The sequence below is a fragment of the Clavelina lepadiformis genome, chromosome 9 (assembly GCF_947623445.1).
Source record: "Clavelina lepadiformis chromosome 9, kaClaLepa1.1, whole genome shotgun sequence".
NCBI classification, from domain to species: domain Eukaryota; kingdom Metazoa; phylum Chordata; class Ascidiacea; order Aplousobranchia; family Clavelinidae; genus Clavelina; species Clavelina lepadiformis.
Window position 1 is genome coordinate 860849 of NC_135248.1, and position 22002 is coordinate 882850.

The 22002-nt window shown below is 37.3% G+C and overlaps 2 protein-coding genes across 4 annotated transcripts; one reads left to right on the plus strand and one right to left on the minus strand.

Annotated features, from left to right (window-relative positions):
• Positions 1 to 571: 571 nt before the first annotated feature.
• Positions 572 to 11700, plus strand: LOC143470020 (E3 ubiquitin-protein ligase MARCHF8-like). Its single transcript, XM_076967859.1, has 8 exons — positions 572 to 845; positions 7015 to 7734; positions 8098 to 8230; positions 8343 to 8410; positions 8645 to 8780; positions 9224 to 9312; positions 9746 to 9821; positions 10318 to 11700. The coding sequence occupies exons 2-8, from the start codon at positions 7531 to 7533 to the stop codon at positions 10449 to 10451; spliced, it is 840 nt and encodes a 279-aa protein (XP_076823974.1). The 5' UTR covers positions 572 to 845; positions 7015 to 7530; the 3' UTR covers positions 10452 to 11700.
• A 25-nt stretch (positions 11701 to 11725) lies between these two features.
• LOC143470019 (uncharacterized) lies at positions 11726 to 21471 on the minus strand. Of its 3 annotated transcripts, none has more exons than XM_076967858.1 (18): positions 20942 to 21471; positions 20108 to 20302; positions 19795 to 19973; positions 18909 to 19021; positions 17554 to 17693; positions 17348 to 17437; positions 16935 to 17042; positions 16746 to 16832; positions 16410 to 16538; positions 15516 to 16174; positions 14862 to 14925; positions 14386 to 14560; positions 13418 to 13544; positions 13056 to 13134; positions 12932 to 12963; positions 12639 to 12745; positions 12439 to 12536; positions 11726 to 12190 (listed from the first exon to the last, which is right to left on the minus strand). In XM_076967858.1, the coding sequence occupies exons 1-18, from the start codon at positions 21107 to 21109 to the stop codon at positions 12125 to 12127; spliced, it is 2616 nt and encodes an 871-aa protein (XP_076823973.1). In that variant the 5' UTR covers positions 21110 to 21471; the 3' UTR covers positions 11726 to 12124. The 3 variants fall into 3 exon arrangements, with proteins under 3 accessions (XP_076823973.1, XP_076823971.1, XP_076823972.1); XM_076967856.1 differs by having other exon boundaries at positions 12639 to 12748; positions 20942 to 21470; XM_076967857.1 differs by lacking the exon at positions 18909 to 19021 and adding an exon at positions 19508 to 19620 and having other exon boundaries at positions 12639 to 12748; positions 20942 to 21470.
• Positions 21472 to 22002: the final 531 nt, after the last annotated feature.

Genomic DNA, 22002 nt, shown 5'->3' on the forward strand with positions numbered 1-22002 from the left:
TCTTTAAACAATTACATTTAGACAAAACATTGGCACAGCAACAGCATAAAGACGTCCATGTTGCATTAATGATTTTAGTAGACTGTATGCATTGAACAACTATGAATAATAAAAAATGCAGGCACGACATTTATGTTACGACTTAAAACGGAAAACAGGAAGTTATCGGTACGAAATGTTATCTATCATTAACGTCACGTTTCGTATTGCAGACGTCTGAAAGTAAGAATTCTATATTGTATTCGATTTGTACTGTATATTATAATATCCCCTTATTCTCACACATCAGCACAATTAAAAATACATTTCATCTAGTTGGAGAACACACAATCGCTTATTAAAACGCCAGTTATATAAATTATTACAGTTCACTATTACGATCGCCATAGTACTGTAAAATAAAAGAGTTTTTATTTCGTCCTTGCAACCGCAATTTGAATCATGAGATAAGAAGAAATGCTTGTGTTAAATTCCCCTTTTGGTATCTTAAAAGTTTTGTCATCGATACCTGGGAAACCCCAAATATCCGCTCTGCTTGTTTGTCCGTAAACAGTTGAGTTGAGTGAAGCCTAGTTCCTGAAAGGGGAAATGTTAACCGTACGCCGAAACGTACCATGAGCTAGGGCTGTATCGTTGTTGTAGAACCCAAACCCAAGTCATATTTTCTCACAAAACATCGTCAACACAATCATTTCAGCAGTGGTACATCCTATAACCACTTAACCTGCTTGTCAGTGGTAGATTTGGAGCTAATTGTAACGTTGAAAACTATTATGTGTACAGTGTGCTTGTTGAAAGCTTAAAGAACTTGACGAATATTTGGAAGGAGATTTAAAGAAATCGAGGTAGGTCTGGAATTTATAATACTGATATTATAGGCTATAATCTGCTTTGTTATTCTTATGTGTATTGAAAAATAATGATAAATAATAATCAAGTGATCTGATATAGAAAGTGTGACACACGCACTAGTGTGGAAAGTGTGACAGCTGCATGCACGAGATTAATCAATGTGCACGGCAACTTTTTTATCTTGATGCTGATTTATAATAAATAAAAAAGAATTGAGGCTTATAAGTTTAGTGACCGTGCTAGTTGTTACCAGCAATTATTAACGTAATTATTTTTGAGCACGTTCTTGTTAATAATAGCTGGCTTGATTTTTCGTCCCCACCGTGCTTTTGACGAAAAATAAAATGATTGATTGATTGAGGCTTCACACCAAAATTTGCGTGTTTGCACGCTAGATTTCATGTCGAAAACTACTGTACCTTCCAGTCAGATATATCAGTAGTACCCGTAATGAGCGAACATGGCTTGAAATTACATTACTTCTTATTGTAATGACAGATATTTTCAATTCCAGACCTGTTGTTGATTCCATGACCTTCTTATCTCCCAATTTTCTTTAAAAATAAAATACGTTGGAAAATTATTTTTTATAACTCTTCATACAAAGACATAACTGTCCTGATGTTGCTGTTTCATACGTTAAAGCTGAGACAATGACTCTTCTTTTTATGCATACAATGCTCATCGAATTTGCATATATGGAAATATAAGCTTTTTGCATTATATTTACTTTGCTGCTTTAATGCAAAATAATTTGTACATTGAAGAAAAACTACTCAACATATTGTGGCATAACTTCTACACATCCTAGGAGCATCTCAGCCCCCAAATTGTAACAAACTCTCTTCAACATTGAAGTATGGTTTAGTGGGGAAATACGCAACCATATCAAAGGGAGGGTGCCATAACAGGTTAAGAAGAGTCTAATACAGCAATGTCCAATTGAAGTGCTTTATTGGGCCAAGAATGACATAATTTTTAATGACGGCTGCACATTAAATGATTTATAACACTTGATTAACTCCAAGTAATAAGTGAAAAAAATGTATGTTCCTAAATAGGATCCACTCTGAGTAAAAAATGGTTAGTTTGGTCAATTTTCACTGGCCAAGGATTTCTCAACCATTGTTTCCTGCTCATTTAAGTAAAGGGCAGCTGTCATTGCTGGACATGAGGGTTGGATTTAAGTGGTCTCCTTTATTATTGCAGGTAGTTCTGGACTAGGTCCCAAAAAATGGCAAATATGTTTTACGTTCATGCAGTTATGACACAAAGGCCCGCTTGCTCCGATATGGTTGTTTCAAATGTTAAATCTAAGACAATGTTTTAAAAAGAAGACAAGACAATGAGTCTGGATTTAAGTTACGACTGATGAATCACTTTTGGGTGAATTTCGGCCAATTAATGCCGTATTTGTCGATAATTGAACAGAAATGCTGAATTATTTTGTTTAAAGCCGATACATGCAAGTTGCAAATGGGTTGGTTTATTATTTATTTTGTTTATGTGGAACCTTTATTATTCCTGATTTGAGGAAGTCTTTCAGCTGCAAGCAGCCAGCCTCAGCTGTGTTGGCAGCAGGTTTTCAAAATTCTGGATTTCACCAACTTGTTGGAATGTATGGCGAATACCTCCCAAGTTTGGGGATTTCCCTTAGGTGCACCATTCAACGACTTTATTATGAAACGCATGTTTTGTCAAGAATTGGAAAACCTTAGATATAGGCGGGCAGTCATGCATGGTAAAGTCACCCGTGTTTCTAACTGATTAATCTAGAACGCAAACTATAACAAACCAATGTTTACTACAGATGACGAAATTAAACTGAACGACCTAATGATGAGGTCATAATGTTATTGGCGACGACTTGTATGCGGTAACAAAACAACGTGTGTACGGCATGAAGGCGCCTTAACTTGTTAAGCGCAAATAAATTCGTTACAGTGCGATTTTTTCGTCTTGGTGTGAAACGCATGGTTTGGTTCATTATTAGGTGGACGACGGTCGTTTGTCTTTGATGTAACTTTAATCGAAGAGCGCCGGAGTACACTCTGGTAGCAACAAGTTATTGCGTTCAGTTTTATCTTAATAGTTTCTTCCGACTCTGTGCTTTTGCTCAAAGCTTGCACAAGTTTACGCAAAATGTGCAGATTTTGTGCCAAGCTTTATTGCGCCACTTCCAAACTGGCACTTGTCCCAGGAATTATTTTGCTCAAAGTCTTAGAAGCAAGCGTCAGAATGCGACCGTTTCTTAGAAACTGAAAATCACGTGATAACGTGATGCGCTTGCAAAGAATTGTGCAAACAAGTCTGAAGTAATTGTGGTTAATTATTGTTGCAATGACACCAGTTATCAGCAAGAACTCCTGCGAGATAGGTCGATCCGTCACGCGTACCTCCTGACGCCTACAAGTCGACGATAATCATGTGGTCTCGGCAGTCTAACTTGCATCTAAGGTATAAAAAGTATCGCGTTTGATGTCTCTCAAGCGCTTCTTCCTCTGGAGCGAAGTTGATCGGACGACAATTTGAAACCGGACAAAATGCGTTGTATAGAATCCTAACACCATAGCTATATCACAAACCGTATATTTGTAACTCGTAGCAATTAATGATTTTGTACAAATCCATTTGTAGTTGCTCATGTATCGTCGCTGTGAAGGTCAAGTTGCTACACCTGACCTTTTTATATTATTGGTAAGCATTTTATATACGAGTTATGTCAAAGATTCACAACAGACGGAAATTATCAAGTCAATTGTTTTGTCACAATTGTCGTCATCAGATATTTGTTTTTATAATCATTGCAAGGGGCGATTTGTAAGCGCCAGGCTTTCAGTCAGAGGCTTCCATCGGCCTCAATCGATATTATTGATTCAAGTCTTTGACTGAACAGATTAGATAATAAGCTCCCATCCAGAAAATCTCTGAAAGCCCAGGACCTAATTATCTTTCAGCCGTGCACGCGCTTTATTGACAAGTTTGTTCTAATAGAAGAGACTAGAAGCAGATGAACGAGGTAGCATAGAAATGTGGGTCTTATTGTACCGATAAAAAGACGGAAGATTTTTATTTGATGAAATTTTACAATTAAGTTTTTCATTTCAGAGATTTTTTGTGTCCGGTACCATACTGCATTAGACCTGACCCACCGGAATTGATCCCGTTTCGTCGGGTATTTTCTCTGCATCATTGGTTTGGTGTGATTGCGTCACGGTGACGACGTCATGATTTTATTTTGCGTTCATGAAATTTCTTGCGTTTAGTTTTTGGTAGAACGTAGAATTTGTTTTATGTAAACATGGATAAAATATTGTCGATTTTGCCGTATTTTTTTCATAGTTGGCCGGCCATGCTTTGTTCTTTTCGCCGATCTCGACAACTCTTTGTTTAACAGACTCGACTAACCTCACTCGCTAAGCGACAATCCCGGCAATGAATTATTTATCGACAACTGTTGTCGGCAGCTTCACCTTTTGAGTTGAATTTCGGTTTTTTCTTTGGCTGTTCGTCGTTTTATTCATTCGCCGCAGAAAAAGAAACTTTTCAACGTTGTTTGTCAAAATGAAGAATAAACAGAAAATCGCGTGTCGTAGCGCGCGTTCTCTACCAAGTGTAGTACACATCGGAAACACCAGATCCATGACCAGTCCATCCGCAAGAGCAACGTTGGTCGAATTATTTCCACCGCATGCCCTTCCTTTAGCATTGTTCACCCCGGCTTTGTTTACGAAACATGGGCAGTTGTTCACGTCACGCACATTCGCCGTTGTCGGTGAAATTTCCTTCGAGCGTTAAATAATAGATGTGACGTATGATCGGGTATCTTGGTGTCCTCAAAGTCTGGCAACAATATGATTGCTAACAATTTTGCGGCTGGTGATAACAGATTGCCGATGCTGTTGTTTTGCGCATTGCAGAGTGCAGACCAGTAACTCCTGCTTGCCTTATGTCATCTTCATGAAATATTCAGATCCACGACGTCGACAAATTTTTTAAGCAGAATGTCAGACGACTCAAACAGCGGTCACATGTGCGGCGGTGACCAAATGTCGCAATCGCGTTTTCTCTTGATCCTTTTAACACTTTGTCGCGCCAATTATGTCTGACTTCCTAATCAACAGATGTCCCCGTATTTCTTCTACACAGTGGGCCCCTGCTTTAAACGCCATTTCAAAATTGCAGTTTCGTTCAGGTTTGGTCAGTCTTGGACTCGGAGACGAATGAAAACTTGCCCCAGACCAGTTTCCAACGTCGAAGTGAAGTGATCGTGACGTCAGCAAGTTGTGCTGTGCAAAATAGGAACTTGAACTGCTGGTACTCCCAAAGCTGAACCTGGCGAAGTAATATATTAAAGTTAGTCCGTTATATAACGCAGCTTAAGTTGATAATAGACGGGAAATTGACTGTCAATGAGTATAGAACCTCTATTGGTGAAATCGTTCATTTCCCGTAGGCAGTGGCGACACTGCAATTGTTGCAACTGATGGATTTTCCCCGCCTCTACTTCAACATGCTTGTCAACGCATTGAACGCAGCGTTACTCCGGAAGCAGCGTGACGCGTTTTCCATTAGATAGAGCTCAGTGTTAGTTCGTCTTACCATCAACATAGCTCCTTGTATTACTGAGCGTAATTGAGCTGCGTTTACCTTAATGACCGCGCTTATTCGTAGCTCGTTTCACGAAATTATTGCAATTGCGAGATGGCGTTGCAGTATTAGGCTGGTATTATTATAGAAACTATTACGTCATCTCCAGCACGCCGCCGTAAAAGTCGGGTAATTAGGTTAAATCGACTCATGGACAATGGCTGATTATAGTCATTTGTAGTAAAGTAGGGTTTAAGTTTGAATTTTTATTGGAAGATAGACCTGAATTATGCTGATTGCGTTAAGCGAGAAAATCGTCCTCGTTTGCAGTCCGTTTAAATATTGACAACCCTTCCCGTCAAAGCCAGGATGCACAAAATTACACACAACCCGATTAATTATATCGTTGGAATGCGCCTATGGCAGGTTTAATCCATCGCAGCATATACTTAACCTAGGTTACAGTTAGTCAGTCTTTGTAATCCTACGTCTACGTTCCGCTTCTTTATATAAGTCAAGGTCGAGTAATTCGCGGTGTGATTTATGGTTGAAGCCTTCCAAGTGAGTAATTGTGATATCGATACCGGTCGACTTGGGGTGCAACTTGGTAAACAGAAGTAATTGGAAAAGTCCATTAAGCAAGTGGCTTCGAAAGATTTCTAGATCCCTGTCCTAGAGCAGGAGTTGAAAGCCTTGTACTCGCTGTGCTAGTACGGCTTAAGGTTTCATGGTCTACTCCTTATTCCAAGCGTTTCTTGGAACTTTATCGATATTTTTATGTTCTCCGCCGCAATAGAGCGCAGATATGCTTCGTGTGATGATGTTACACGGTCTTGTGCGCTATTGCCAGTAATTAGCCGGCCTTTGCCTCGTATGATATCCGCCCTATCACGTCTCTATGAGTTGCTAAATAACATGTTAGAACTGAATTACCCTGTGTGCGCTTGTCCATACCGGCTGATGTTCAGACGCCGTTGCAGTCTAGCGAAGTATTTACTTCCTACGGGGAGGAATAATTTGAGCTGTTCGATCAATGATTTTAGTGAAAGAGGTCTGCTATCTTTGCCAGGACTTGTTTGTTTTGATGTTAAATGCCCTTGGGCAGTTGTGGCTTAAAGCAAAGCTATTTTTCCATTTCAATGCACAGTTTCTTGGGTATTGAGTTAGTGACAAGGTTCTTATGGCTGCAATGTGCTGATAAACATCGGTAACTGACTGGTATTATCTTGGGCCCAACGTCAGCAAGCTTCTTTCAAATTTTGAAGATAAAATTAAACTTTTCAGCATAAAAAGTTCGTTTCTAAAACTTGGAATGCGGAGAAGGAAGAAGGTTCTAACAAGATGCAAGAAAAATCGTTTTTGCAAGTTAAGGTTTTCTTAACCTATGAACAAATGCTCAAAATTATAGAAAACAACTTCAAAAAAATCAAATTATTGTTTTTTGTTCTTTAATGTGGTTCGTGTTACTTAGGGGTGGTTATTCTGAACATTGTGTCGTGATGTTTTTATGTCTAACCACATCTGCAACTCTTGTTAAACAGCTTTTATATTTTGGATGTTATTGTTTTGCAGAAGTGAATTACTTTAAGTATTATGTCTGATTATAACGTTGGGGATATGGCCGGCACAAAACCGCTTATTATTGTTGAGGAGACTGGAATCAAGAAATCGAAACGTGAAAAACATAAAAACATGTCAATCACGCAGGAACTGAGCGGAACAGAAGAATTGCTTGTGCACTTAAGTTTAAGCATTAGAAATAGGATTAAACAAGTTTAATTGACATAGTTAGATTGGACAAGCAGTTTGAAATGAATCATGTGTGTCTCCACCATGCATTTTATGGGCTAATTTCCTCGATCTTTTTTATAGATATGCGATGAAAACAACATTGGGATTGGCACAAAGTTATCAGATGTAGGCAGTTCATCAGACGTGGTTGGATATCATGATTGTCAACCCGGCCAAGTTTTGAAATCTGATGAAAAAGCTGAATATGACGAGGATTCACAAACAGCGTCACACTTGGAAAATGAAATCATTGGGAACAAAACTTCTGACATTGTGGAAAGTGAAAGCTCGGTTTGGATGATACAGCAAGCGAACAATGACAAATGCTTCACGAAGTTGTCCACAAACGACCAAGAAAGTGACTCGGATGAAACTCTACTCAAGACAGCGACAAGATCAAATACTTGTGAGAACTGTGGCCAGGAGATTAGTGCTGCAGACAACAACAGAGATGTGACAGCTTCCCGATCTGACGATTCCATCTGTTCCATGCAGTCTTCAGTAAGATTAATATTGATTTTTAAAGTACTTTGTCGTGATTATGTGGCTTAAGATTACCTCCCCTTAATAAGTGTTTTACATCCATCGAGATTACAGGGTGGATGGGCAATACGTTTGGCACACCCTTGCACTCTGGTTGTTATGATAGAAAGTCAATTTTATAATGGACACCATTAAATGTTTTATTTCCAGAACGAACACTATGGTCAGAAGGAGAGAAAATATTGTAGATTGTAGAAAACAGAAAATAAAAACAAATGACTTTTTTTAATGAATGTTTTATATTTGTTCAGTTTAAATTGAATTTCTTCACGTGGTAGCCTTATACTGTGGTTGCAAGATAACTTTAAATAAATTTCTCAGAACGCCGAGTTGTGCCGTATCTGCCACTGTGAAAGTGATGCTGGCATGGGTCCTTTGATCGCTCCATGCAATTGCAAGGGCACACTTGCCTATGTGCATCACTCATGCCTACAGCAATGGATTAAAAGTTCCGGTAAAATTTCTTCCTATACCATTCAATAAGCGTTTGTCCTTCCCTGAATAATGAGTTTGCTTCCAGGAAAACAGTTTCCTGTGTTGTTAATGATGCCGTTATATTTATCCAGATCTTAAGCACTGTGAATTGTGTGGGTTTCATTTTTCGATGGATTCAAAATTAAAGCCATTCACCAAGGTTTGCAAAACTAAACATCAGCCCACCATGAAACTTATTGTCATTGCACGTAGCGTCATTGATGTGAATGCTAACATTAACATAATACTGAGTATAAATTATTAAAATAGAGCTACCGTACAGTATGTTTTATGAAGAAGTTTTTGGCCGATTGTGCCACAAGTCAAAACTTCCACAAACATTTCAGTATACAACTATACAGCCATATGCACTACATATAAATATATGTTTTAGTGGGAAAAACTGTCTATGTCGACGAGTGAGAGGAGAAAACTCATATTCTCAGCGATATTTCATATAATCGCAATCACCTGCGTCGTTTGGTCGATGTATGTTTTGATCGACAGAACTGCTCAAGAACTGAGGACTGGTAAGACGACAAGTTTGCTTCTTACCTGCGGTTGCCTCAATATGTTATTTGTGTGCTTAGCTGCTGCATCTTCACTGGAAGAAGTTGTTTCTTTGACAGGAAGCTTGTCTTTCTTGTTTTGTAGTTAATTTGAAGTTTGTTGTATATTAAGCCAAATCTATTCGTATCAAGCACAATTTATATAACACAGTCATTATAAATAATCTACCATTTTTCTTGTGAAACACCCAAGAGCAACTTCTGATTCGCAGTGGTGGACTACTCAGTTTGGTTGTATTTTAAAAAAGCAACAGAATCATGGCGATCTCACTGAAAACTGTTAAAAATGCTGTTATTGTTTGTAGCTATGTTCACTTTACATATGTACTCCTATGTAGACTGTGTGCTGTAATATGATATATAACCAGTAGTGTTTCAGTATTTTCAAATGAATTTTCTTCTAGGCTCACTTCAATGGCCCTTTTGGACCAAGCTTGTTGTCGTGGCGATTGGTTTTATCGGTGGTTTGGCGTTCATGTACGTTCAGTGCAAGGTGAGTGAGACATTTTTAAATATTAGGGTCAAATGAGTTGGTCTGCAATGAACTTTGGAACATATCCAAGCATATTTTGCACTCATGCAAACGATTGCTTGCGTTAAATTACGTTGCATTTACAAGCTATTATGTGGTAGTGATGGGAACAGAACCCTGCCAACCTCAATAGTATATAAAAAATAATAAAAACAGACGCAGAATAAACAGTTGCTCTTAATGCTTCAATATTGGAATCATTTCTCGGACATTTGTAACTTTCTGTTTGTGCTGTGAACCCTGACGTCATTGCAATCACCTTGAAAAGCTGTTTGATGGATATTTTGACATCACACACCTAGTTAACATGTCATAGTCACTTTTTTGTATTTGCTTGTGTAGTTTTGTTATAGATTGATAGAAAAAGTATTCAGTTGTTCTTGTTGCATATTAGGTCTATATGAGGTTGTGGAAGAGGCTGAAAGCTTTCAACAGGATTATCTACGTTCAAAGTCAACCCAAAAATCAAGGTCATATTTCAACTGTTATAGTTTAAAAATATGTTGAAGGTGGTGTGAGTTAATGCTTGTTGCCAAGGTGTTACTTAAGCGACACCAATTGCTAACTCACTAAACAACGAAGACGGTACATAGGACGATTTCCTGTTATCAGCCCAATTCAAAACAGGAAGCTGCATCGACAGACGTAATCACTGCAGCATTAAAGCTTAGCCCTTGAGGAAATATATTAACAAAGCAGCTATTTTCTTCTCTTCGTTTCAAGACATTTTTTTAAAATTCTGAATAAGAAGGCAGCTGGTAACATGCTTTGTGTCAGTAGCAACTTGCTTTTGCTACGATCGACACTTTGGCCCAGATTATGACTCGCAGGTTTAAGTTGTTTTTTCATGTAAAGTGCCAGTACAATGCAGAACCTTTAAAAGGATTTTAGGCATGTTGCGAAACTGTGCGCTGTCTCTTATGTCCAGTAGTAATGGTTTATAATGTTTCTATTGTTCTCTTTCAGACCTTGAGGCCGGATGTTCCACTCTACTTTCCAGCTCACTGGAGGGCACTCAAACTAGTCCATCAAGGCCGTTGTGCAATCGTGACGACGCTGAAGACATTCTCAAGGAAAATCAACAAGGGTCACTTGTTTGATGTCCATGTAACTTCGTTATTTCCCAAATACTCAGACCTTCTGTTTCATGCCGCAAATACTTGCCAAGTCCCAAGGCTACCTATGTTTACACCAGTCTACTTACCTATGGTCATACTTTTGCTTTGGTATTAAAGTTTATCTTTAGTCTTTATTGGTTTAGTACACGTTGCATATAAGTGTACGTTCCAATGTTGCTAAAGTATTGTTGACTATGGAACAATCAGTCCTATCATGCATACACGTACGTATTACATAATATCAGTTGAACGATTTCTTGTGTCACAGCACATTGTACAATGCTTGCTTATTAGTGAAAGCATAATTCAGCATCACTGAGGACATGATTGTTGAGTTTTTTTCCTAGTATTTATTCTCTGTTCTAACATAGCTTTTGTCTGACGACGAAGAAAAATGTTGAAACTGTCATTGCGTTTTTGTGCACTGTCTTGCTGTAGTGATATGCCGGTACGAAGCAGATTATTGTCATCGTTAGTTTTGTATGTTTGGTGTCATATTTTTGTTTGTTGACCAGTTCAACTTATTTCTGGTGAATTTGAACAATGAACCACAATCTGAACTTCCCATGAAAGGCAAGTTATGAGAAAATCACTCCCATTTCCAAGAAACCAGATATTTTTGGTTCGGCTTAAGTAAATTTGGCGTAAATGACTGGCATAATTTTTGTTATTATAGAACTTACAGGTCAGGATATAGTTTATCAGACACTTGCGCTTTACCATGAAATGCATTGATTGTGTTTGCAATCCATGTGTACATGTTTAATACTTTTTCAGCATCAGGTTTGTTTCATATCTCTCATCATGGCGCTCCTATTCAGCACTTGGACAATGATGTGATCCAAGTAATTAGTCACAATCTTACCCACCTTGTGTTCTTTATTCTTTTTGTTTTACGTGCAATTGTACTGACGTTTTTGTTGAATGTTGAATTCTTCTGTCACACGCTGGTTTTCTAGCGTTGTTAATCTCAAGAAGATTTATTATGTTTGCTAAAATCAACATTCAATTTTGCTTTGACTTGCGTAGGAGTAATATGCAATATACTTCTTGTCTTCAATCTACATTTTTTCTTCAAAGTGTTCATCGCTGGAATTTTTTGGTGGTTTATGGGGAGTTCCCCTAGTATGAAATCATTTCCGCATAATTGGTGGGTGCTTTTTTACAGGTGACTGTGATATTGATGTTAACCGGAAAACGACCTTGTAATAAAATAAGCTTGTCTGCTTAAGTATGTTGAACAGCGGCAGGTGAAAAAACGTAATGGGGTTCCAATTTTATTCTAAAAACCAAAAACTATAACATTTTAAGAGACATACAAAAATAGGCTTGCAGAGGCGATATATATACAATAGATGTGCTTACAGAAGTGTCACAGTAGTTTGACAACACAGTGTAGTGAGGCATTGGCATGAAAGGAGCTATGGCTTGTTCTATGCGCATTAAATAAAGCTTTCATGGACGGATGAAAAAACCTGAGCATAAATATCAATGAGCGACATGACTGCAATCTCAGCTATAGCTAAGTATCAGCCCAAAGTTTCAAATAAATAATTATCCTAAATTACAGCGATAAAACCAGGGACCACTCTTATCATGGCTTTGCACGGTGGGCATGTAGATGGAACCTCACTGTTAGTGGACGGCAAGATACATCAGTTCTTCGAATGAAGCGAGGGGAAGTTTGAATCAGTGTGAAGATTGCCGGTAGGGGAAGGACTCTGCAGAATCACAGGAAGTGCAAATAATAGTTTTTCAACTTAAAATAAAAAGCATGAAAATAAACGATGATCAAAGACAGACACAGGATTTTTAAGGATTGGTTTTGTAAACTGCTTTCCAAAAATAACGACTTTTAAAGACTAATTGCTAATTTTCTGCTGTATTTGCAAAAATATAAATTTTGAGAGACAACTCGAGGAATTTAAGATACCCGTTCCAGAGTTCAAAAACACAGGCATTAACTCACCCTGCTGCGGAGATGCGATCGGTTTAAGTTTGAATCCAGTGCAGGGATAGACATCAGCATAGATTTTGTCTTTGATTTCTTCGTCTTGTGGTTCCTTGCTGCATGAAAAAGTAAGAACAGAAGTTAATTTTATGCCGGACAACTTTCACCACGCTGAGCTGTTTGCAGAAATTTTATTCATCATTTTGTGTAACAATTACCATCTTGTGATTTGAGATCAGGAAAATGATCACGATCTTGCAGACTAATCGAGATCTTGTGTCCGAGGTCTGGAAGCCGGGTGGGCCGTGACTCGTTCTTTGATTCTCTGCTGTTGGATAAATCAGTTCAAACTTACAACTTTTATGTCCATCACGTCGCTATTAAAGCAACGTTTTCTTATACTATGATCCATATAACCTATTCAAGTGCTTTAATTCAAGACATTTCATGTATTATTGGTAGAGTATAAATCATATCTGATAAAATAACGTTTGATCACTGTTCTCTTTACTTCTTTGATTTATCTTCATGTCCATGATGAGCCTAAAAACGAAATTTGTATTTTATGGATGTAAACTTCTGTAGAAATTATGTTGTCACAATGAAAATATATTGTGACATCACATTGAACTAACCTTGCCATCCTTCCTGCCTGGTTTAGGCGATTTCTCTCGTAATTTCTTCTCATCGGAATGTTTTGTATACTTGCCATCACTGATGAATTATTAATAAGAACAAGTCAGTTTACGAATAGGATGGATATACAATTATACATGTAAGCTATTGAAGTTAAGGGTGCGAGTAAATTAATATACCGGTATTAAATGACATGATTATGAGAACTAAACAGCAACCCTTCTTTGCCTACAAACTTAAAACAACATATTTCTGAGATTCTTCTTTAACAGAGCTTTACCTACAAACCTGAAAATCATTTCAAAAATTGCAAAACACTCTCAAATGCATGAAAACTTTCCAACATTTCATGTTTCCTCACCTCTTAGCTGCTGACTCCAAGGAAGATTGCAGAAATTTCTCATCGTTGTTGGAATGTGACCACAATGGCAAACCGGAGCTCTTGTCCTCCCTCATGTGGCGATAGTGGTACTGCATCCCGCTCGTTCCTAAGAAATGGCTTAAACTTATTAAAAGAGATAAAACAACTTGTTGTTATAAAGCTATAATTAATTGCTTCAACCAACTGCCAACGTTTATTTGCTGTTGATATGCCTGGTGGCAACTGGCAAGCACAGCATTTTTAACTTCAACAATGTCCAACACAAACAGTGGAACACTTACCAACATCACCACTAGAAAATATATCTACAACTATAACAGAGCTGCAGCAAACTGTAGCATGTAGGTGGGTGGGCATAAGTGTAGGTGAAACATAATTCTATCTGTGCATGAGTGATTGTTATAATCTAAGGACAGAAACTCGTTGCCAGTTGCTAGTCTTTGGTGAATTTCAGCATATTTTGGCATGTTGGACCAAATATAAGCTAGCAGTTGCACTGTACTTCACCTTCCTTAAAGTTACAACAGAAACTTTTTAACAATTCTACATGATAAGACTTTTTCTGCTTTGATTAGTTTTGCTACCCAGTATGTTATATTACAAGAAATCAGAATATCAATTAAATTATGTTTATTTCCACAAACACAACTCTTGCAGATTCGCGATGAATCTTTTATTTTGCATGAAGTAAGAAAACAAAATGCTAAAGTTTTCAGTGGCGTGGTTGAGCATCAAAAAGTAAAAAGCTCTTTGTTTTTGCCACCAAGCAAATAGGTTCCTATCAACCTGGTGACAATTTCCAATCAGGATTCCAAGATTAAAATATGCACAAATATCAACATTTCTTTTTTAATTTCCTCAAATCCGAATCATTTTCAGTTTGGAACATCTATAGCAAGAACATTAGTGATGCAACAATGCCCAATTGATACAAAACAATTGCCTACCTCCAGGATTTGCTCCAAATGATCCAGGAGCAGCTGGCTGACCTGGACCTCCAGTAGAAGCTTGATTATTCTTCTTTATGGCCGGATGGGTGATGGATGTTGTCCCTGACATCGACATCATCATCTTCTCGAAGTGGGAAGTTTTATCTGGGTACATGCTCCGATCAAATGAGCCCTATGAGTAGGAAAAAATAATCTTCACAATATCCCGCCACAATAAAAACTGAGCAAAGATACAGCTTGTGAAGCCTCCACGTTCGCTTAACATTATAGCTGTGTGTTTCTCATATTATTTTTTATGACTCGAGCGCAATTGAGTCTGTGTGCCTTCATATGAATGAGCATTGTTTACACAACCAACACGCTTTATTTTAAAGTTATAGATTTTTCGAGCACGAAGAAAAACATCAGATTTGGCAAAATTTATTCATTTTATTTGACCTCAGGGTTGTACTAAAAGGTTAAATAAAAAGCACCTGTGCAGTGGACTCATTTTTCTTCTGGCTTGCCTGGGAAGACTTTTTCACTTTCTCGGAGCCCCTGAACAAACTTGCGGAAATTATTTCAAATATTCCTTAGATTGAAAATATGTCATATCCAACAAGCACGTTAAAAATAGCACTTTAGAAGAACAACTGAACTCTGAAGTATCTACTTGACTTGGTGCCAGTGCTCTTGTAATTTTAATTAAATCAACAACAAACAAGTTTCATATTGATGAGAACACGTTTGTTTGCGAACATGTTGAATGACCATATTATTACTGTACAACTTGTGGCATATGCTACTTCATACACGTAGAAAAATTTAAGAACAATGTTGTCTTCATCTTTATTAAACTTATACTGCGGTGTATTAAGGCAACCCAACTTTTCATAAATTTTGTATATTAAGTTATATACTGGTGCTTTATTTTTCTCAATTAGGTCTTTATTGGGAATTTTCATTCAATTTTATTCGAGTGACATGTTATAAGGTTGGTGGAAGTTTTAATTAAAACTAAACTTGAACCACCTGCGCATGCCATGTATGGTTTTTAATCAAGCCACATGATGCCACACCACATGATGCCACATTACGTGATGCCACACCACATAATGCAACGCCACGCCAAGACAAACTCTACCCACTTGAAAGCCGTAGGTCCGGCAAAATTAGCCGTCGGGATCTGCTTGTCGCTCGTTGAAAGGGGGGATGATGTCATAGAGGAATTCACAATCATCATGGTGTCAGGGGTTGGAGTTTTTGATTGGTTCTGTGGTGTTTGGATGGGGGGAATCTGCCCTTGACGGGTTGACTTGTCGACCTTTGAACCCTCCCTACGGGATTGTTTTTGTTCTACAGATACTGCTTGTTTATATGATTTCTCCGTGCTATGTGATTTCTCTGCTACATGAACATGCTTTTCGTGCCTTTGCTGGACTTGTGTATCGGATGATGTTTTGGTAAGAGTTTCTTTTGATATTTTCACATGTTTTGATACAGTTTCAGAGCTTTTGGTAGGTTTCTCTGCAATGTCCAATTTTGTTGAAGATTTTTTGTTCGGATGCGACTTCAGGATGCCATTTGGCGTTGACTTTGTTGAACTATTTTGTGAAACTGTAACGCTTTCAGATAAATTGTCTTCAGTGACTCTCTTCTTTAAAATGGATGGCATATTGCCTTTGTTCTTCTCGGTAGGTGAGTTTTCACTGAATTTGGGCCTTGGTGTGACATTTCCCGGTGAAATATCACGCTTCGATTCAACAGCAGGGAGCTGCTTGGGTAGGTTGGCAGCCTGCTTGCGCTCCTGCACAAATATACGATGAATTTCAAAAAGTAATCCCTTGAAATGTCACCGATTGGCATTACAAGTTGTAACTAATTTGCGAGTATGTTCTACTTTGGGTTATATTCTTACATTTATAAGCGTTTGATTTGCCATGTCAATACAGTTTGTATTATAATTGTACAATTACACTGTTTATAAAAAAACTACGTGAAAGACAATCCTAGTTTGACTAAAAATCAAAACCTCTTCACACCTTGTCAGAATCTCTCTGTCGTTTCTTCTCATCTGCAGGGGGAGTGGTTGTCGGGGTTTTTACATTTGACTTTGCCGGCATGTTGTCTTTCTTAGGGGAAGGTGTGTCGTGTTTTGTCGGTGATTCTCGCTGAAAATTTCAGAAACGATATATATTTGGCAACAGCTTTGAAGAAATATTAGAATCTTTTGAAGCTGGCCAAAGTTATTTATAATTGATTTATATTATTCAGTGATCTGCACGCATGCACGCACGATCATGCACGCACTGGTATCGAATTTCAAGTCACAACATAGCTTAAGTGGAAAATTAAAACTGAAAGCTCCCATAGCTTACTGCAATGTTCTTGCGATCGGGAGATTTCTTGCTGGCCGACACGTTCTGCGAGTCTTTGGCTTCCTGTGAGTTGTTCATGGCTTGCTCCTACATGGACAAGTGTGTAAACACAATCGTAAAATAATCAATCTATCGTCATATCGTATCGTAATAATCGCCATTGATGACATAATCAATGATGTCACTCACTTTCATCTTCTTTTTCTTCTCCTGTTCTCTCTTCTGTTTCTCTTCCTTCCGAGCGAGGAGATTATTTGCTGAGTCCTTCTGGATCCTCACTCTCAATTCCGGGATGACCTGGAGGAGAACATTTAATCATTCAACGCGAAGTAGAAGATAATATTGCATCTTACAACAGAAGTACTGAGCACCAATCTGCTGTGCAAGACATGTACAAGTGGCTGTTAGATTGACATCGACATCTTGTTACATGTTACATCTTGTTACACGTTACATCTTGACTTCTTCATGAACAAATGTCACACACCACACAACATTTATTTGCATTATTAACATAACATGATATTTCGCCATTGTTACCAGTGTTCATTTAAAATAGTCCTGCACTTGACACGTGACGTTGTGTAATTACACTTCCTCACCTTTTCCTCGAATCCATCTTTCCTGAAGAATTCATGTCGGAGCAACAATGAGGAAGAAGGACGATCGTTCGGGTCAAGTCGAAGACATTGCTGAAATAAAAAAGCATAGAAATCTTACAACACGTCAACATTCTAGTTAGCTTTGTTTAAAACTCTTCGTGAGAGTTCAGTGATAGCCGAAACCAAATTTATGAAACTCTCTTCACCTTCATAAGGTCCAAGACTTCAGAAGAAAACTTTGGGAACTTCCTCTCGAGAGGTTCAACATCGCGGACATCAGGAAGACGCATCCCAGCAAACAGAGGATTCCTCTGGAAGATCTCACGATGTCTCGGACATAAGTTACCTGGCATAGACATCTCATTAATTTTGAGCACAGTTGCATTCAAGAAGTGGTGATCAGGCGGTTTAGTTTAATATGAGTAAGGTAACTACACTAAAAGTTAACAATGGCATTGTGTGGTGATTTAGCAGTGATCTATATTCTATAGTGAGTGTGATTTTACTTGATGCATAATTTATATTTCAACGAATCTAAACAAAAATAACTGAAATCAACATGCACAAAGAAACTGAAAATAACGCCATTAAACTAGACAAGCAAATCTTTTTTAAATGTTTACATAAACTCTACTTTTTGATTAAACAACTGGTTCACGACTTTTAAAAGAAAAGTCATAATAGTACTGTTTTGGCTGAATTATGACAGCATATGATGATGTAGCGTAGTAGAAATAACTCATTGTGGTGTTGCACCAACACTTCGTGGCCCTTCCATGGATGAGCTTGTGGTTACAAAGCCAGTAATGCTCACGAGCAACATTGTTTATTGAAGTCACCGTGACAAAAAGCAAGCCTATTGTCACTGAATGAACGTAGAAACAGATGGATATCAACGTATTGAGTTACTGTGGCTGATGAAAGACAAAAGAATAAGAAACAGGACCCACAGAGAGCAACCAGGGAATGTTAATTACAAAATAACAATAACAACGAGCTGAGAAATGGTTCGAGATCAGCAAAAATCAGCCCCTCCCTATAATTGTTAACTTTCATTGATTAACAGAAAAGTTTTGTAGCAATAGTCTTTAGACATTTCCTGTCCACACAGTAACCATGAGTTGTTGTTACATCTATGTCTACAAATGAGAAAAATCACCATCAGTTAACACTTGTTCAATACATCAACCATTTCAGTCAACTTATACCAAGTAATTTCTACTTATTACAAATACACAATTTGCCTAGACTCTGCACTATAGAAGCACATGTTTATTGTCTATGTTAGTACTAGCACCATACACATATATGCAATTGCACATACTCCTACTATGTGCATCCTTATCATACAAATCAACTACTCTACTCAGTGCTACATGTAGCATGCCAAACGTTGGATAATTCAAATAAATATCCAATCACTGTGGCAACAGTTTTCATGAAATGTGAACTTTTCTTTGGTTAATTCTAATTCAAAATAAACAAAATTTGAACAACATTAAAATAAACCGCACTATGTTGCACCTTTTGTGTGACGACACGTAATGTGTTGAAAACTCACCAAAACATTTGATAATATGATAAAGTTGGTCGATGTCAGAGTCTCCAGGAAACAGTGGGTCACCGGTTAACATTTCGGTAATGAGGCATCCCACTGCCCATACATCAACAGCTCTAACATACAGAGATTGAACATGCAAAAGTGAAATAGCTAAAACAGAATGACGGCGACACATGCTCATGCAAGAGCTTTTGTAGGCTAAATGATTCACTAATGAAACTAAAGTATATTGGACATGCAGAATATCTCATATATAAACAAGGACCAACATAGGTGGCATAAAACTGAAAGAAATTTTAAAGCAATAATATTTCAATATCATACAATATTTGCAATAGCAAGTAAAAATAATAACTAAAAACAACACAGCTCATTAAACAATACTATCACTTCAACTTTAGTATCATCATCACTGTAGTTAAGCTATCATCCTGCCTTATGCAATATGTCTGAGAAAAATTTGAACTTACTTTACTGAAGATACTGTTCATTTAACAGCTATCTGTGTTTAATTCTTACTACATAGTGACACACACACTGCTGAATACTCAAATTCTTGCACATTTACTTTCACTAAACATCTTACGTTTGCTACATACCTACACACTTTAGTATTTTGTTTAGCTGGTCTATGTCTGTCTTCCCAGGAAACAGGGGATCCCCCTGCATCATCTCGCCAAGCAAGCATCCTATTGCCCAAATATCGACACCCCTGCTCATTTAAAACAATGACACTGCAGTGGTTCTAAGCCTTAAACTTCAATTCCTCTTCATCAAAACTACTGCACTCCTAACCTCTGTCAACTAACTAATGAAAACTTTTATTTTGACAGTTTTCTCAGTATTTTTTAATAACGTGGAATGCGAGTTGAAAAGCTGTAGTTACCTGCCATATTTCGTGTCTCCTACCAACAGTTCAGGAGCTCTGTACCACCTAGTGGCAACATAATCCGTATAAACTTCCCCTGGAGCAGCAAGTGTCCTTGCAAAACCAAAATCACAAAGCTTAATTACTCCGCTTCTTGAATTTAGTATATTCTCCGGTTTTATGTCACGATGGATTATCTGAAAGAAAAAGTTCTAGTCATTATGATTGGAAACTGTATTTTTTGCTTAATCTCATGAAGGTAGTTACTATGTATGTTGATTTCTGTAATCATTTAATATTGGGTAAAAAAAGGCATAATTTGTCAACTTACATTGTGACTGTGGCAGAACTCCACCCCTCGTAAAACTTGCCATAATATTTTTCTCACACTCATTTCATTTAATCCATTTGGATATTTTTCAAGATCATCAAGGACTGTGTGGTCGACAAATTCAAAGACCAGATAGAGTCTTTTTCTTCTTCGAAACACTTCAATCAAGTTGACCAGATTTTCATGGCGCAATTTCTAGACAAAGTTGAAGGCGAATAAAACCAACTGCAACTAAAGTAAAGGTCATCACTTTCTTCTTAGTGACATGTGGACTGCAGACTTGAGCTACAAATTTCAAACTTTGACTGGAAAAATAAATTGTCTTCTTAATAGATGACTTGCTAAAAACTGTCAATTGTTTTTACATTAAGGCTACAGCATAAGATCCAATTTATCAACAAATCTTAAACTGGATAAATTGCCTTATTGTGGCGTTTAAAAGTCTTTTTAATTTTTTTAATACAATTGGTTTTGCATGAGCAACACTAAATTACGAAATGTCAAAAAGCAAGCAATTAAGAAATATCTAATTTTGCAATTTTTGTAGTGATTAATTTTAGAATTTGGTGACAGTTGGAATATGTTGGTACAAGCATTAAGTTAGGCAAAATAACCTTCAGCTTTTTCACATTTTTTTAGACCAAATATCTGAAATTCTGACAAATGTCACCATTTATATACATTTTTCAGTCACTATAAAGCTTTAGGGTTAAATAATCCACTGATTTGTTACTTTTCAACATTCCGTCTGTATAAGTAAGCGTAACCAGTTGAAATCATTAATTGGCACTAGTACAATGCTTAGGCTGCCAAATTTATATCACACAAACTTACCCTCAGCATGCGAACTTCACGCATTGCAATCTTCTTAACCATTTTGTCATCCTCACTTTCCAAGAACTTTTTTATTGCTACTATTTGACCAGATTCTTTATGCTTACATTTCATGACCATACCATAGGAGCCCTCGCCAACCATACCGAGGTTGTCATACTTTTCCATGTTGCGATTTTGTTGAAAGTTGTTAATTCATGTCGTTGTGATAAGTTAGCAAACTGACTTGATTTTGGTGTTAAAAGCCACCAAAATTTTAACAGCAATATCTAGGCTTCATGCCTAGTGTTAATATACTTCTTTACAGTGCCAAAATTCTAAAATTTAAACTCCTTGCACTGACCAGCATTCGAACGTGATAAGTAGGCTAATGGTCAGCCGCTAATGTTTCTTGATCTCAGTAACACAACAACTATATTTTTAGCTAAAGACATAAAATAAATCAGCGAAATCAAATACTGTGTTCATTCTCGAAACAACTCTTTTAAAGTAGTACCCTGAGTCATAAAGCATTAAAATATAGATTTACGAATACTTTTAGGTCTATATAGATTATAGACTATAGGCCTATTACAAAAGCAACTTTAGACTCTTAGACTGAATCTTCAATCAAGCAACCAAAAAGCAACCAGCCATGAAGCGTCTGTAGTTTCCATAAAAACGCATTATGACGTCATTTAATAAAACGCTATAACTAAAATGCGAAAATTGCTACAATCGCAGTTGGTATCAGTTGTTTTACTTTACAAAAAATACACTACATATCTGATTAATATAGCTGCATTTAGTTTTAATAATTAATACAACAGTTTATTTTTTTTGCAACCACAGAACTAGAGAAGTAAGCTCGCACTTGGGTGAAAAGTAAATCGAAATCAATATTTTTGAGCTGTTTAAAAGTGCATTTCTCTGCATAAAGCATGCCAAGACAACATAAGTAGGCCTACATCTATCTTACTAAAAATCCATTTTAAACAAAAAATACCACGAAAACATCACATCGGAAAATTTTTCCATTTCTTGCTATTCAATATTTCATCGATATCATATATAAGAGTTTG